This window comes from Eptatretus burgeri, chromosome 6 (genome assembly GCF_056783735.1).
Source record: "Eptatretus burgeri isolate ZD-2024b chromosome 6, Ebu_testis_v1, whole genome shotgun sequence".
NCBI lineage: Eukaryota > Metazoa > Chordata > Myxini > Myxiniformes > Myxinidae > Eptatretus > Eptatretus burgeri.
In genome coordinates this window covers 89,034,868-89,053,150 of record NC_140966.1, presented here as the reverse complement: position 1 = coordinate 89,053,150, position 18,283 = coordinate 89,034,868, and the positions used below count along the sequence as shown (strand labels likewise).

The window sequence follows — 18,283 nt, the reverse complement described above, 5'->3', positions numbered from 1 at the left end:
GGATACCAACAACAGAGGACTCACCTGTTTCAGGAATAGTATCCTGACTCCCTCTCCCTGACTTTACCCGACTCCTCTATTTTTCTGAGGTTGTTAATTCTTCTCCTCCTTCTTCTACTCCTTCTCCTCTCTCCCCTCTATACCTTCTCCCCCTAACTATTTGCAATGCAAGACATTCCTATGCAACTTTTGAAAAGGTACATTTAAAAAGCATCAAAAACATTTTAAAAGGTACTAATTCGAATCGGAGTCTTTTCTTCCACACTCAACATTCATAGTGTTCAGTCAAGACCAGTTCCATCAGATTTGCAAGTTCTTACTGGCATTCATCATCTTCTTTGGAGCCCTTCTTGATTTGATAGCGCTTCACAAGTTGCCTGCACAACACATTCGGATTCAGGTCAAAATGATAGATCTCTTTGTAAACTCATGTCATAACAAGTTAATCTGCATTTATCATGAAAGACTGTTTATGATATCACAAGCAAAAGCAGCAGTTTATCCACAATCTGAAACTTCTGGACATCTCTAAGCACTTGAAAGCAAACTCAACTGTCACAAGTAATAAATTTCACAAAAACCAGAAAAGATTTAAAGATGCAGTAATTGCTAACAAATGTTTTTATTTTTTTAAGGATTAAAGAAACAATTTTTCGAATTTGGTAACAGAAATAAATGAAAGCAAAAAACACGAGTTAAAGGTAACTTAAGGGGAGAAATGAGTTTGAAAAAGCATTCGATCATTTGCCAAAGTGCAAGGAATTGTCGTGTCCAGGGGGTTTGCCCCTACCTGGACGGATGGCCAAACAGTTCTCTTGGAAGCTTACAGCCGATATTCTTGGAGATTATGGTGCTCACGGGAAGGAAAGGACAGCAAAGGACGGAGGCACACGGGTTGTACTCGAACCCACAACAAATGCACGGACACCAACAAATTGAATAAATAATGATTTAATAAACAGAAAATCAACAGTTATAATCGAAATAGATCAAGACGTGAGGTAACCCAACTCTAATTTCGAGGAACCTCAACACAGACTTAAATACAAACAGGGGGACAGAATAAAATAAAGAAAAATCCCTCCTTTATTTCGGCACTCAGCTTCGGGTCCGGAAGTGAATTTCGGTTTCTCGAAAGTCACCAAACTACTTCGTCACTGCATGGAAAAATGTGCCCAAAATGGTGCGCAGCCACTCTCTGGGCGGGCAAACGTACGGGAGGTTATTCGGGCGGCGATACTCAGACACCGTTGTGCAGCTTCTTGCGTCAATCTTCCTCACCGACGCCGTTGCTTTACAGAATGGCACCATCTCTTTCCCCGATTTTTCGACATGAGGCTGCGAGGCTGGTCCCACATGATTCAGTCAAAGTCAATGACTAGCGTCTTGCTCAGTCACACGGGCAAATTCACAGCGCTACATGAGAATTGTTGCTGCATTTCGGCGTGTTCAGACATAGCCAGCCAGTGAGACCTCCTCAATCGCCTGCTCCCGCAACTGTCCTACTCATTCTCCTTTCAGAACACCGATTCTATCTCAATCCTCCCATCTCCGCCGAACCTTCTGCCTCACTCGCTTCTGTCTCATCTCTCTGGTCAGGTGTCGAGCACCAATTCTATCGCAAACTAGGTCCGCTCACCACAAAACAGCGTGACCTTGTTTCACTCCTCCTGCAACGAGCGGTTTCCTCGTTCTCTTCTTCCTCTTACTTATGTCATGCCCGTTAATCATCCACTCCAGAGGCATGGTTCGCCAGCCGTCACCCCTGGAGGCAGGGCTTTCTCCCTGCTTGGACGTGCAGCTCGGTTGTTGTTTTAAGGGCATGATCTCATTTCATCGCCAGTCTTGAAATACAAAAACAAAGGAAAAGTTCACACGGGATAATTAAATGCGAGGGAAAATTATCCTTAATCCCTACCTAACACACACAGCACCACCCCTCGTATGGTGACAACACTTTAGCTCCCAGTATCAATATTTAATTTACATTGAGATGTCTCCTGCACGTCCATGGACTAAGCAACTCTATACAATCCTAACTTTCCCATGAAATACCTCCATCTACCCCACAAGCATAACAGTATAATTGTTTCATGGAACTGAATCAGGATATGCAAACAATCTCTGCTTTGTGTATCAGTTAAGGAAATGAAAAACATATCAATACAATTTTCAGAATTTTAAAGCTTTTTGATCATTCAAGGTCAAAAATGAAGTATATTAATCTTCATTTTCATTTGACCAGAACAATGAAAACACATTAAAGGGCTGCGATTAGAGATCACTGATGGTTCCAGGTATATCCAACTCGTAATATTAGCCAATTGGTAGCACTTGAAATTCTGCCTCATCATGAAAATGGACTTTTTTTGTTTTTTTTTTTCCCAAAAAGTGAGATACCATGGACACTAAGACAAAGAACACTTAATGCCTCCCTTCAGGAATCATAATGAATCTCAAGCTTCAAAATTATAGACTCCAGAATTACTTGTCTTTTTCTCCTTCCGAACCACGACAAAACAATTCATTGATGACCACTGGATGAACCCCACCACCCCCCCCCCAACCAAAAAAAAATACTTCATTCAAATTTTGAAGTGTTGGAGTGTATTATCTATAAACAGGTAGTGGGCAAAATAATGGAAACACCAATGTAAAGTCACTTAATAAGGTGTTGGGCCACCGCGTGCAGTCAGTATGACATGGATGCGCCGTGGCATAGACTAAGAGTCCACCAGCATCTGGAATTCTGCACGAAGGATGCGGCACCATTCTTCCGTGAGAAAGTCAATCTACAACTCACACCTGTTTGGAGATGGAAAACGCTGTCACAGGCGTCATTCCAGAATGTCCAAAAATGCTCGATTGGGTTCTGATCTAGTGACAGAGAAGGCCATGACATGTGGATAACATCGGTGTCAGGCTCATCAAACCATTTGGAAACCACATATGCTCTGTGGATGGGGGCATTGGGAGGGATCTCCTCTTGCAGCCATGCTAACCATAATTATAGGCAACCAGGCATGTGCAGCATTATTATACATGATCCGAAGAGTGCTGGGATGTTATTTGCTGAATTAACATGAGCCACACGTGTGTGGAAGCCATTGCTTGGTGTCCCTCATTTACCCAGGTGTTTCCATTTTTTGTCCAGTACCTGTATATACATACATATATAGACAAGCCGGTAGGCGACATGGATGGTCGCTATATAATTGCAGACTAGTCATACAGTTTTTGACAGATAGGGATGAAAAATTTGACAAAGAGGTCGATTATAGTGTGCATAAAAGCCTGGAAGCCGATTTTTGATTGTCAAAAAAGAAAAAATTTCGGATTTTTCAAAACTTTCAAAGTCCCGTTGTTAGGAAATGGTGGCGTCCATAGCAACGGTGCTCAAAAGCATACAACTAGATCCTGGTATGAACCTACCAGTCAAGTTTCATCAAAATAAGTTGACTCCTCTGGCCTCCAGAGCTGTCCATTGCATACAAACAAACAGACAAGCCGGTAGGTGACATGGGTGGTCGCTACATAATTGCATACTAGTCATACAGTTTTTGATGGATCGGGCTGAATTTTTTGGACAAAGGAGGTTGATTATAGTACGCATAAAAGCCTGGAAGCCGATTTTTGAAAAAATATTTTTTGGGGAATTTTCAAAATTTTCAGTCCCGTTGCTAGGCAACGGTGGTGTCCATAGCAATGGTGCTCAAAAGCATACAACTAGATCCTGGTATGAACCTACCTGTCAAGTTTCATCAAAATCGGTTGACTTCTATGGCCTCCAGAGCTGTCCATTACATACAAACATACAAGCCGGTAGGCGACATGGGTGGTCGCTACATAATTGCATACTAATCATTCAGTTTTTGACGGATCGGGCTGAAATTTTTTGACAAAGAGGTTGATTATAGTGCGCATAAAAGCCTGCAAGCCGATTTTTGATTCTCGAATTTTTTTTTTTTTTTAGGATTTTCCAAAAATTTCTAAGTCCCGTTGCTAGACAACGGTGGTGTCCATAGCAACGGTGCTCAAAAGCATAGAACTACTCTTCTGCTATTTTAACAGACTGCTCTCATTTCGACCTCTCCTTCATTCCTTGCCTAAAAAATCCAACGATTACAGCGCTTCTTCTCTCCATTCTCTGAATTCGCCTTCATTGCATCCATCAAGAATTGTGTTAAATCGCATCTCTGACCTAAAACTTTTAAAAACCACAGTTTGCCATGGATGCTCGCTTTCCATCAACCATTCTTTTTTCCAACTTCAGTGCCAACTCACCCCCCTCACCCCTCACTCTCACTCTCAAAGCAACCATCCCACTCTTCTCCCTCCAAGCCTCCCTCTCACCTCTCTCAAAATTTCCCACCTCACCTTTCTCCCATCTTTCATCCCCCTCACTCTTCCTTATCAAAGTTGCCCCCTCTCTCATCCACCAACCTGCCTCCCTCCACTGCCCTCTCACCTCCATCTCTTCACTTCACCTCCTCAAATCCTCAACTCCCTTCTTCCTTGTCTCTTGTCCCCCCTCTCCCCCAGCACCACAGAGCCTTTTCTCCTCCTCATTCGGCCCCCTCCCCTCGTTATTCTGCAATACCCCACACTCCTTCAGCAACCCTCCTTACCTGCCCCCCTCGTCCCTTGTCCTACCCTCCCCCTCCCCCTCCACCTCCTGCACCCAAAGCCTCCTCCCCTTCCTCTTCATTAAAAGTGTGGACCTCAAATATCCAGGGCCTTCGCTCAAACCTTTCAGATCTTTCCATACAGGCTGCCACTGACAAACCAGACATTATCTGCCTAACAGAAACTTTCCTCTCCCAAGACGTGTCTGACTCCCAAGTATCTCTCCCTGGCTACTCCCTCTTACGGTATGACAGACCTGAGCCTCGTCCTAGTGGAGGTGTTGCTCTCTTCATCAAATACTCTATTCCTCACTCTCCATGCACTGCTCTCACTCCCCCACACCCCCAGGAATACCTCTGGCTTCAGCTTCCCCTCCACTCCCACCTCATGTTTATATGTGTACTGTACCGTCCACCGAACAGTGATGACTCCATCTACACCTCACTATCCGAAAACATGGACCATCTTCTATCTTCTCATCCAAACTCTCTCTTCCTCTTATGTGGTGACTTCAATTGTCATCATGCCAGTTGGCTAGGTGTGGGTACCTCTCTCACCTGCCATGGCACCTCAGCAAAAGCTTTCTGCGACTCATTGGGACTGACTCAATCGGTCAACTTCCCGACCCGGATCTCAACCAATGGTACTCCATCTCTTCTGGATCTGGTTTTGACAAATTTCCCTGACAATATCTGTTGCTCTTCCTTCGCTCCAATTGGTTCTTCTGACCACGTCCTTGTTAAAGTGGACATCTCTCTGGCTGTTATCAGAGAACCACCTCACCGCCGTCGAGTCTGGCATTTCACTCAAGCCGACTGGCAGGGTCTCCGAGCAGCCATCAAACTGACAGACTGGTCTCCTATCACTACTTTCTCCAACATCAACTCATCCTGGGAATTCTTTCAAAGAAACTTGCTCTCCCTCATGCACAGATTTATCCCCTCTCGTGTTCAGTTGTCTTACCCTTCCTCCCGCCCTTGGTTTACTGAAGCTTGTGGCGAGGCAGTTGTCCTGAAACAACTTGCCTTTGCCTCATGGAAAGCAAACCCAACTGAGGGCAATCTCAGTTCTTTCCACAAAGCTCAGAACAAGTGTGTATCTACCCTCAGGAGAGCCAGAAAACAACATCTTTCTCATCTCAAGTCTGAACTCTCAAACCTCTCTCCCTCCTCAAAATCCTGGTGGCGTTTAATCAAATCTGTTTCTGGTGTGTGTTCCCCCTCCATCCTCTCCCTTACCTCAAATGGCCGCACTGCTGATTCCACACGTGATAAAGCTGAATGTCTAAACTCGGTGTTTGCAGCTAAATCTTGTGTCCTAAACCCATCACTATCTCTACCCACTTTACCCAGTCGCACCCAACTGTCCCTGGACTCTGTATCCTTTTCTCCTGACAAGGTGGAGAGCTTGCTTTCAAACCTCGAGTCAGATTCTGCAACCGGTCCAGACGGCATCAGCCCACGTGTCCTCAAAGCCTGCTCTTCTGCTCTTGCTCACCCTCTCTCTGTTCTATTCACCCTCTCATTTGCCCAAGGTCATCTGCCATCTGCTTGGAAATCTGCTAACATCACTGCCCTGCATAAAAAAGGTGCAAAAACAGATCCCTATAACTACAGACCAATCAGCCTTCTCCCAATCATCAGCAAGGTGATGGAATCCATCATCGCTTCAGATATGAAATCCTTCCTCTTCTCCAATGGCTTGATTTCCAATCATCAATTTGGTTTCAGACCAGGTCACTCTACCCTGGATATGCTGCTTCTGCTCTCCCATCAATGGATGGAGGTCCTCAATGCCAGACAGGAAATCCGAGCCGTATCCCTGGACATATCACGTGCTTTTGACACAGTCTGGCACCCTGCCCTACTCACCAAACTCTCTTCCCATGGTATTCAAGGCCATCTCCACTCATGGCTCGCAGACTTCCTCTCCTGTCGCAGTCAACGTGTGGCCCTAAATGGAGTTCTTTCATCCCCTCTTCCTGTGCAGGCTGGAGTTCCTCAAGGTAGCGTTCTGGGCCCTGTTCTTTTTCTGGTTTTTATCAATGATCTCTCGGACTCTCTGGAAAATCCTCTATTTCTCTTTGCCGACGACTCCACCCTCTGCCGTACCATCTGTCATCCCTCAGACCGGCAAGCAGCAGCTTCTTCGCTCACTGCAGATCTGGATAAAATCACAAACTGGTCCAACACGTGGAACATGTCTTTCAATCCAGACAAATCTCACACTCTCACTATGTCTCTACGAAAGGACCGTTTACAAAACCCCCCCATCCACTTTCTCAACAATCCTCTGGAAGAAGTCTTTTCTTTCAAGCTTCTAGGTCTCACTATTTGCCATGACCTTTCCTGGGAAAGTCACATTTCCAACCTCGCCTCAAAAGCCAGTCGCCGACTGGGAATCCTCCGTCGTGCTAAGTCCTTCCTCGGCCCTCTTGAGCTCCTGACCACTTACAAAGCTTTTGTCCGTAGCCTGATGGAGTACTGCTCTCCCCTCTGGGCTGGTGCTCCTGCCTCCCACCTTTCTCGGCTTAACGCTGTCGAAACCAGGGCATTTAAGATCATCGGCATCTCCCGCAATGAAGCCGAGTCTTTGGGCCTCTCACTCAATCACCGCAGGTTGGTCGGTGGTCTTTCTGTCTTCTACCGACTCCTCTCCAGCCTTGCCCCCCTGCTCTCTCTGCGATTTGTCCCCACCACATTTCCACAGGGCGCCCAAGGTCCGCCAACAACCCCCTTCTGGTAAAACTACCAAAATCACGAATCACTGCTCATCTTCACTCTTTCATTCCTCTTTTTTCCCGCCTTTGGAATAAACTTCCTCACTCTATTCTTTCCCATTCTTCCCTCCAGGCTTTCAAAACAGCTGTTCACCACCACCTCTTATCTTCCCCCATCCAAATCCTCGATCTTTTCTACCCCCGATAATCCACCCAAGCCCACTTCCTTCATTTCTCCTGCTTTCCTTCCTGAAAGTCCCTGAAATGTCCATCTTCTCTTCGCCATCTTCCCCGTCCCATCCCCATCCCTCTCCCTTCCACAGTTCACCTAATGTGTCTGTTCCCCACTGTTTTGTCCCTTCCACTCCCGCCCCTCTTGTCTCATGCCTCCTTGCTGTGAGTTGTGTGTTTGCTCTCATACGAGCCTCGACCAAGGTATACAAAAAAAAAAAACTAGATCGTGGTATGAACCTACCTGTCAAGTTTCATCAAAATCGGTTGACTCTTCTGGCCTCCAGAGCTGTCCATTACATACAGACATACAAACATACAGACAGACGGAAAAAGTGAAAATAAGGGTACTCTAGCGACCACCCAACAGACATACAGACAGACGGAAAACCTGAGAATAACGGTAGTCTCGCGACCACACAAAAACCTGAGAATAACGGTAGTCTTGCGACCACCCAAAATATATTTTATATATATATATATATATATATATATATATATATATATATATATATATATATATATATATATATATATATATATATATATCGATAGATATAGTTTTGGCTGCGCAGTCTTCAACGACCATCATGCCACCCGGCGGGTATGGGACAAAAAAGGTCTCCGCATCTGCAGCATAATTTAACATGAATTTGCATCACCGAGTGTGATGACCGCAGCAGATTTGCCGACAGGAATGCCGAGCAGAGCTCGTCGATGTTCCACATTGAGCACGTAAGCACAGACCCAATCTGCCTGACTCATGGGTTAATAAACCAATTTCCCAAGTGCTATGGATCCCATTTCCAACTGCCACAAAAATGTTCATCAAACAGGGGAATTTACTGAGAAAAATAAAATGGGGAAAAGGGAGGAAAGCACAGCCACTCAGCGGTGATCACAATTAAATCGATGAACTCGAGTTCATAGAATATGATACCCCATGCAATGTTCAATTATAATGAAATAATGATTTTAAAGATCTTTTTTTTAAAAAGTAATCTGGAAGTTTACAGCTTCTGAAGCAGTCATATACACCACCCTTATACATTGTAATAAGATGACGTTGAGTCGCACTTTTAGTTTAGGTGATGGAGGCTTCATCGATCACAATAGAACGTAGCGTTAATCAGCCTCACACTTACATAGCCATATTGACGGCCTCTTGTTCACCTGATATTGTCCAAGGGATGATGATTTTTTTTTTTTAAACCAGCAGTAAAACCTGGAACTTCACCCGATATCACATGCCACGTATCAACACACAGTGTCGATAGAAAGTCTACACCCCCTTTCAAAATTTTCACCTTTTGTTGCCTTATAGCCTGGAATTAAATTTCATTAAATCAGACTGTTTCCCTCTTTAATTACACATCGTAACACACAACTTCCAAATGAAAAACAAATTCCACAAATTTCAGAAAATTAATTAAAAATACAAAACTAGAATATCTTGGTTGGATAACTGTCCACCCCCCTTATAATAGGTAAGTTAACTCAGGTGTAACGAATCACCTTCAAAATCACACACCAAGTAAATTGGCCTCCACCTGTGTTAAATTGCAGTGATTCTGATTCTTTTTACCTGCAGTCATGAATTTAATTTGAATAAGTTGTTCCTCGATCCTAAACTGATCGGATGGAGGGACGGACGGACACGAACCTATTGTTTCAGCCCGCTTTTCGCTTCATGTGCATGGGATAATGACATAGAACGTGTCCCGGAACCTTGACAGCTTTAGCAATTACTCGTCATCTATTTCATTCGGGGGAAACATGGGACTTAGCAGGGGAATGTCAAAGAAACCCGTCCTGTGTGGTTCTGCTCACACACAGTGTGGGTCTGTTGTCCACATGCTCACTCCTCTACCCGGTTGACCATCAGGGTTTTGGGCAGGCATGTAGTGGTTCGGCATGGTCCTGGCCTCGGTGCACCTCGAGTATCTCCCTACAGGACCTCTTGTGCTAGCAAGCAGCAGCCTGCAGCAGCAGCAGCATGATCCTGACAGCATGAACCAAACCTCTGCCGAGCCTCTCCCACTCCCACGTTCACTGCCACTTCTTGATGTGACGTGTACTTGCGTGACGTGACCATCAAATTGCGTGTGAGGCATGCTCATTAGACAGCAATGCCAGACAGATGTCCATGCAAGCGCACTTCTAGGCTAATCTGGTGACCTTTCGCTGACCCTGCAATCATGATGTGGGTTGTGCTCATTGGTTATTATTTGGAGGACATTCCATAAAATCAGATATAGACAACACGAGAGATTCATGTATTCAGGGAGGGGGAAGGTGTGGTCTAGGTCTTTCTAAATATGTGCTAGACACATTTTATCAAAACAGGAATTGTAGCGCACTTACGCTAACATGTACTATGAAATAACTATTTTAATCCATCCCTCATTTTACAACTTTTGACATCCCTCATTTTACAACATCCATCATTTTACAAACCAGATCCGTAACTGCCCCCTCCCCTACCCCCTTTTCTGGAAGACTCGTCAATGAGACTGCGATAGGGGCAATATCAACTTGGCCATATAAACACACAACTCCCCTCCAAATATAATCCACATTCAATAGATCAAAAATTCAATTTCCTAATCTACATGTTGAAAATCTCTCCTACGCATTTTGTCACGAGACACAGCATTTATATTTTAATGTGATCAGGAAAATTGAAAAAATAAATATTGACAAGGTGGGGGTTGTGGCTCCGGGGAGAGGTATGCCTTTTTTTTATGCAGCTCCTTGCCCTCTCGGCAGCTCCCCAGTTTATTGTTCATTGGCCCGTATGGCCAGCACAGCTATTGTCAAAAGTGTCTCAACCAGGGGTCCTGGCAATACTGATGAAGAATATTGTTACGGTTGTGGAAATTCACAGAACACCATTCAGGTTCCCCGAAGATCAGTTATGTCAATAAGTGTGTGTCCAGATAGATTTCCCCACCAATGTCGAAAGGGCATTATTTGTGTGCCGGGCTGTGAACCTTTAAGGTCGTGTTATTCTTTCCTATCTTTATTTTAAACAACATCGCCTCACCACCTTCGCCACAACCGCCAACATCTCCTCACCACCTTCGCCACAACCACCAACATCTCCTCACCACCTTTGCCACAACCACCAACATCTCACCACCTTCGCCACAACCAACATCTCCTCACCACCTTTTCCACAACGAACATCTCCTCACCACCTTCGCCACAACGAACAACATCTCCTCACCACAACAACAACAACTCCATCACTCCTGGGAAAACAAAAGTGACGGTTAAAAGTATTCACCGAAGAAAAACACCACTCCTAGGATTTTTCCCCCGCGCGCCGGGAAGACAGGGGCAAATTCCCCGGGGCGATAAAAGGCCACGTTGAAACACCGAGAAAGCAGTGGAGGAGAGGAGTCGCCAGCAGTTGAGTGGAGGTTGGGGTTGAGTTGAGTCGGCAGTCTGGAGTCTGGAGTCTGCAGTTCAGAGTTTGGAACCTGGAGTCTAGCCCAGCCTGCAGTGCCATGCAGAATTGTGGGTCGATGGAGGCAGCCGGAGAGAAGTTGCCAGCCAGCGACATAACGGTCCGAGCGACGCTGAGGAGTGAGTGGGCTCTTAAGAGAGCATCAACTCTGAAAGAGCAAGGCCCGTTCGCTCCTCTGAGGCGTCGTCGGCTAGGCCCGATCGACCAGGCCGCACGGCTAGGCCTGGACCAACCAAGTCGCTGCTACACCAGCTGCCGTGTTGATGACGAGACACACCGAGGGTCGCCGAACCAGGGCCCAGCTAGTCACACTGAGGGTGGCAGGTAACCTGCACGGTCTCGCGGAGCTCCTTCGGTCTTCACAGCTCCGCGGAACATTAAAGGCCTACGGGCCCTGTTCTCCCTGTTCTTTTCTGGGGTTTTTGCATGGAAGTCTGTGGCGCCTTGTCCGTTAAGTAGTGAATTGTTATAAGTGCATGTACGGCTGAAGTAAATAGACAACGGCTGTAGGTTTTGCTTGCTCGTGTCTTGTCCCTTAACCCCATTCATTGAATACGTGCCTGCATGTACAAATAAATGTCCTCATTGTTTCAATATTCACCTGCTCGTTGCGTCCCTTCCTCCATTGAACTGCCGTAATTGCGTTCGGAATAATAGCTGGTTTTTAATTGCCGATAAGATAATCGGGTCCGACGGGACTTGGCGATAATAAACGGCTCGGCAATCGCAAACGGAGTGAGCTGCTTAAAGCGGCTCATGTCCGTACGGGTCCCGTTGCGGTGTAAATCCCCGGCATTTCTGTCTGCGCGAATAATTAGGTAAATCGACAATTCAGCGATCAACCCTGTCGCGCATGGACAGAAGAGTTGGCTGATATATGGTGTGGTTAACAACACCCGTAGCTGGATTTCGGGGTTGATCCGAACAGCTGTGACTGGATTGCCACGGTCGGTGGGCGCGTGCGGCTGCGAATTAGCTAAAAGCGGTCGCCCGCACGCCGGAGTGGCGGAAATCCACAACAATATCTTCCCCTTACACTCCACTTTCTCCTACTTTAATTTCACTTGCTCAAACCAAATTCCCTTAAATTTTCCCTCAATCCATTTAGCTGCTGCACATCCTTCACCACAGCCAAGTCAGGTCCCATCTCGTTCTCCTTCGGCAGAATCTTGGGCACATGATCAGCCTGGCTCGCCTCCAGCTTGACTGCCGGCCCCATTGGCCATCAATTTGGCCTGGCCATTCTCCATTTAGGCCATTTATTTTAGCCATCAGTTGGCCCATCATGGCCAGCATTCGCTCGCTGATGTCCAGCTGAGATGGCGATGCTAGCCTGCTGCCACTTGGCACTGGGCTACTGGAGCGTTATGGGTTGCTGAGGGACTCCTGGCTACCAGGTGGGGGAGGCGACTATACTGTGCCCTCTACTGAATCAATAAGCGACACTGCATCAATGGCACAGCTGCACTCCCAGCAATGATGCAACCAGCAGCCACAGATTGCATATGAAATTATAATCTTATTTTAACAGTGATATCAATTAATAACTAGTAAATTAATTATCTTCTTAACCACTAAGCTATTTCCGTAATTGTGTGTGTGTGTGTGTGTGTGTGTGTGTGTGTGTGTGTGTGTGTGTGTGTGTGTGTGTGTGTGTGTGTGTGTGTGTGTGTGTGTGTGTGTGTGTGTGTGTGTGTGTGTGTGTGTGTGTGTGTGTGTATGTTGATGAAGGAGTGGTACACCCACCCCTCCTTGTGTAATGTGTATTCATACTAATGTACATTCTGTGACATCTGCAGATGTGGGCCAAACATAATGGAGATAAAGTACCAGTCTATGTGTCCCACGGATTGAGTTTCCTCATTGCTAATTTCTTATTCCCTGCGGTTCCACATTACCCTGGTGGCAAACTCACCAATCCAAGTGATACAACCTGAGGAGGAACATTTGGTGTGGCCAGGTGTGCTTTGGCCTACCCCAACTCATCCATCTATTTGTATCCTAATGATTGGACAGATCATCAGGATACAATTAGGTAAGGGGTGCAATAATATGTTTGACAAGTCAGGGTGAGAGGAGTGAAGAGCACAAACAGGAAGAAGACAAGCGCAAGAGCTTGGGCTGGCAGAGAATCTCACCGGAGGCTGTGACAACTGTTGAAGCCTTGTGGGAGGTGGTATTCAGGCATAATGTGTGGAGGGGGTGAAGAGAGCGCACCTGAGAGCTCTCGAGCTGGACTTCCACATGTTGAGTTCTCCTCTTAGTCAGCCTGCCAAGATCCTAGAATATGCTTTAAAAAAGTTTTGATGGCATCGCTTGTTGATTTTTGGCCAATGAGTTCAAATGTAAGACCATATCATGGGGTCTCAGAATCATCCGGTGGCCAACCCGATTTTTGACCTTTAAGGTCAAAATTTCAAGGTCAAAGGTCAAATGGGTGCAAAAAAAATTTTTCCCCAAAAATGTCCAGAATAATGTATTCTATTATTTAAAAGCCTTAAAGAACCAAAAAAAAAACAGTAATTTCAGTATTTTACCATTTGACTAAATTTATAGGAAAACATGAAGAAATCTGAACCAAAAACGTCAAATATCTCCATAATGATTGAAATGACAGAAAACGCATGAAAAGTCTTTACAAACCAGTTTCAAATACAGTGTAGACCGCTTATTAGAATCACTTCGGGCCGGCCTGGCTTGATTCTTATAAGCGGTCGATTCTTATCGGCGATCTAGGCGTACGCCGGTCAGAAATCATAAGGCCTATGGTTGGGATTGCTGATAACGTGTGAAGGATGATGAAACCCTACGTCTTGAGTTCTCGGTCATGTGTATTGGGTAAAAGGGCCCAAGCGTCATTTTGCTCTGGGCCCCTACCCTTCCCTCCTTGACTGCACCGTTGCCGTCTTTTACTGCTGGTCGGTCACTTTGCTGAAGGCAACACAATTCCTGGCCTGCTCAAGCAACTGCTTGTTTCACCTTCCGATTTTAGCTAACGCACAGAAAAGTAAGCAGAAAAATCAAATTCTCACCTTCTTTTCTTCTGGAAGAGCGTCGTAAGCTGCCAGCAGTTGCTTTTTGTCACAGATGGACATTGCTTTTCGCTTCTTACCCGTCGAGGACATAAATTTTAGCGATAAACCGAACCTAACGCACCTTTATACACGAGAAAATGACTGGATTTTCCAGAAAGTGTTGGTTTCGTTTAATGAACCAAAAGATGAGAAGTACTCCCAAAAATGCAATGCTGTCAGTCCTTACTGAAGGAATGGAACTTGCAGAAGAGATTCCAATTTCTCAGGCAAGAACGTGCTACGCTATCGATGGTCATGCCCTGGTCCAAGCATTGGGTGAGCTTCCTAACTGCCAGACATTCGATGAGTATGGTAAAGTGTACACAAAATCGGTATTCAGGCATTTCTCTGAAACTACACCCCGGATAGACGTAGTATTTGATCGTTATCAGACAACTTCAATAAAGTCTGGTACTCGAGAAAAGCGTGCAGGAAAAATCAAACCGATTCGGAAGGTTATCAACCGTGGGGATTTAAGATTTCCAAAGCAATGGAACAGTTTCAGAGCATCGACAGAAAACAAAGAGGACCTTGTTAACTTTCTGAGTCAAAAGCTTGTTGAACATGGAAAGGCTGGCCAGGAGGTTGTTGTGGGAGGTATTGAAGAAGGGACACTGTCTTCAGTCCGTGGCCAGGTTGTAAACCTTAAAGCAAATCACGAGGAGGCGGACGCACGTCTCATTTTGCACGCACTGGAGGCCATAAGCTGTGGATATGAAAGGATCGTTGTACAATGCAGGGATACAGACGTCCTCCTCCTGCTCCTTTTTTTCCTTGGAGACCAGTCAGCAGATGAGTGGATGAAGAGCAGAACAAGCAAATCAACCAAACTCTACCACATAAATGCTATAGCTCAGACCTTTCCTCAAAATGTGATAAGCAATATCTTAGGTTTCCATTCCCCGACTGGATGCGACACGGTGTCATCATTTGCGGGCAACGGAAAGAAGACATGTTGGCTGTCCCAGTGACTGTCCCTACTCACCTCACGGCCCGACGACGTCTTGGAATCCCATGGACCCAGCCTGCTGAGCCCAACACCTCGAGTTGGCCTGGTCTGGTGAACAGGCCAGGCCTGGACTTGTATACTGGACCTTGGGAGAAACCAGCTGAAACCCACCATCGATCTTTCGCTCTGGTGCAGTCGACCTCGCGGGATCTGAATGCACCGAGGCTGCGTGAGTGAGGGCTGTGACACATGGACGAGCGCCATTTTGCTACGTGGCGTGCTCGAGCTTGGGGCTCGAATCTGTGGACATCGGCTTGTCACGAGCCACATTCGTGCTTTTGACACTTTCCTCTCGTCCATGAAGCATCACCAAGTACTCTGTGTCTTGTCTGCATGCTGTCCATGTCTTGTCTGCTTGTCGTCTAAGGTTTATCTCGTTAGGGTCCCCTTCGAAACCCGTAATCCGTAGCTCCCGAGTTAAGAACGGGTAATAGATTAATTATAACATTGTCCTGAATGCTTTGCTTGTGTCATGTTCGCCGATGTGTCCCCAATAAATCTGGCTGATTCGTATGAAGTTGCCGCTTTGAATTAATTCGTGCCGCGCCAAGGAACGATCCTCTCGATTTGGATATAAAAACCAAAATGGTTTCAGACTGGCAGAATTCGCTCGGTCTCTGACAAAACCAGTCTGTAAACGGGGTCTGTTCCCCCAACTGGTAAGGTCCAGGGGTACGTTGTTATCGCGATTTGAGGCGCGTGACCCGAGGCCTGTGCCGAACCAGCCGGCGTTATAACCCCGGAGACGGCAGTGGTTAAGTGATGCCGAATATTCAAAATTTGGCTGTCGAGAATAGGGTGCGAACACCCAAACTGGCTACGGATTGGAGCCGACTTGGGTGGCGTTCGAATTCCCCGCTAATGATGAATCCTTAACAATACTAATAGTACTGGGTAAGAGTAGGCTATCGTATTGTCAACAGAATATTCTGGCATGTCAGAAAATACAAAACAAAAGATCTGCTGGCAGTTCATGTCAGGATCCTTAGAGTCCATGTCAGGATTATTACTACAGTCATTATCAATCTCCATGAGAAGTTTTGCCACTTAATCTGCATTCATACTCGTACATGCCATTTTGAAGGGTAATGATAGTCGAGAAAAAGAAAAAAGAAAATAAAACACGTGATACTCAGCACAGGATCGACCATTAGCAATGATGTAATACCAACCTCGACTCAGTGCTAAAAAGCTAAAAATAATCCTACCAGATAGCTCCTACCTGGCATACATAATTGAACATCTTGTTCCACTGCCAGCTACAAGTTTTCTAGTAAAGTGTGGTTTCCCCACCAACGGATAAGAAATGAAATTGGATTTGCTCATTGAGGGGTAAAATTTTAAAATAAGGTATACGCGGCAACTTCAAAAGTCAGCAGTCAACGGGTTAATACTGCCCTCATACTGATAGCGGCACAATACCATACACATTTACACAGAGAAATTGCATGGTGTTCTTGCCTAATCGGCAAATCTGATTGGCCTTTCTTGTTCACCGAACCAAATCATCCACCAAGGTTTGTCATAAAAACAGTCCACAAGTTTTTGAAATATCATGCTATATTGTTGCGAATCTGGAAGCCATGAGCACACAACATTCAGGTCCTATAGCTCAGTTATTTCGATAAGTGAATGTGGATAGATAGCTACCTTTCCCTCGTCTAATGGGTGAATAAATGTAAATGCGCTGTGAGTTCCTTTGATAGTCAGGGTTTTCTTTCATTCTTTCCACCCCTCATAACTACAACAACGCCAGCATCACGTTCACCTCGCTCTGGCCGACGCCATGCCTACGCGCGTCAGCACGTACGTAGGCGGAGCCCACGCAGAATACAGTTCCTCTGGCTGTTTGGTGGGCGGAGGCCACGCAGAATCATATTCCTCTGCCTGTTTGGTAGGCGGAGTTCAAGGAGGAGCCTCGTGACGGCCCGTGACCAATCAGCGTGCTACGGGTGGGGTGACCGCCGCCCAGCCAATCAGATCCTGCGACAGGGAGAAAGGGGTCCGCGTGACGTCACCACGCCCCTGGGCCAATCAATGGACTTACCGATCGTTTTGGCCAATGACAGGGCAACAAGCAGTTCTGCGTGCCAAAACTATCCAGTAAGGGAGAGCAGGAGGGGGCAGAGGCGTCCCCCCCCCCCCGAGACAGGGGGAATAAGGGTGCATCACGTTCGGACCGCTCTGCCTCTTCCTCCTCCTCATGATCAAGAGCTTGAGAACTTGAGACACACACCATCCCCCACGAGAGCTGCAGGGGTTGCACGCCGTGTCCCTACCGCTGGATTCGGCTCGCCTCTCGCTGGTGCCCGGTTCGACTCAGCAAGAAGACCACATGAGGTGGACAGGTCCGAAGCAGAATTTGGTCTTCAGCTCGCCCTTTCCCTCCGAGCTGGAAGTCTCAATAAAGACCACTTTCAGGTCAGGTATGGGAGCATGTGCCAGAACAGCGCGTCGCTGCGTCCACTTTCCGCCGGTACTCCAGGGGCCTCCGTCTGGCCATCCCCCAGGCAGATGCCAGGCCCATCCCCATCTCCTTGAGATGATGGTCAACCTGCTGCAACCATGAGGCACGTGGTCGGCCCACTGGCCTCCTCCACTCATGAGACTCCCTCGCTGAGAGAATCTGGTGAGCAGGATCAGCGTCAGGAAAACGAGCCACATGTCCATACAGCCGCAGCTGACGCTCACGGACTATGCAGGTAACAAATCTCATCCGAGTCTCTCTCAGCAACCGCTCGTTGGACACAAAATCCGACCAGCGATAGCCAAGGATTCTCCGAAGAGACCTGGTACCAAAGGAATTAAGTCTCCGTCTCAGATCCTTGGTCAAAGTCCAAGTCTCGCACCCATAGAGCAAGACTGGAAGTACCAAGGACCTGAAGACTCGGACTTTCGTCCTCCCGCACAGGTACCGGCAGCGCCACACCCCATGATCCAGTGAATCCATGACTCCCCAGGCCCGACCCAGACGTCTATTGACCTCCGGCTCACAACCTGCGGAGACATGAATATCACTGCCAAGGTAAGTGAATCTATCCACGACCTCAACATCCTCACCACAAACAGACACAGACAGGACAGCAGCATCCAAGATGTCACCGAAAGCCTGGATCTTTGTTTTGACCCAAGAAATCCGTAATCCCAACGGC

At 46.5% G+C, this 18,283-nt stretch overlaps 1 protein-coding gene across 2 annotated transcripts in view; it reads right to left on the bottom strand.

Moving 5' to 3' along the window:
- Nucleotides 1-18,283, bottom strand: part of LOC147025289 (formin-binding protein 1-like) — a 99,946-nt gene that overhangs the window by 55,290 nt on the left and 26,373 nt on the right. The window contains exons 1-2 of one of the 2 annotated variants that reach the window (XM_085886152.1): nt 1,640-1,839; nt 321-377 (exon numbers count right to left, since the gene is read on the bottom strand). In XM_085886152.1, the coding sequence (XP_085742278.1) occupies nt 321-377; nt 1,640-1,824 (242 nt within the window). In that variant the 5' untranslated portion in view covers nt 1,825-1,839. Of the gene's footprint in view, nt 1-320; nt 378-1,639; nt 1,840-18,283 lie in introns of those variants that run through there. The other variant, XM_085886153.1, reaches the window with a different exon arrangement.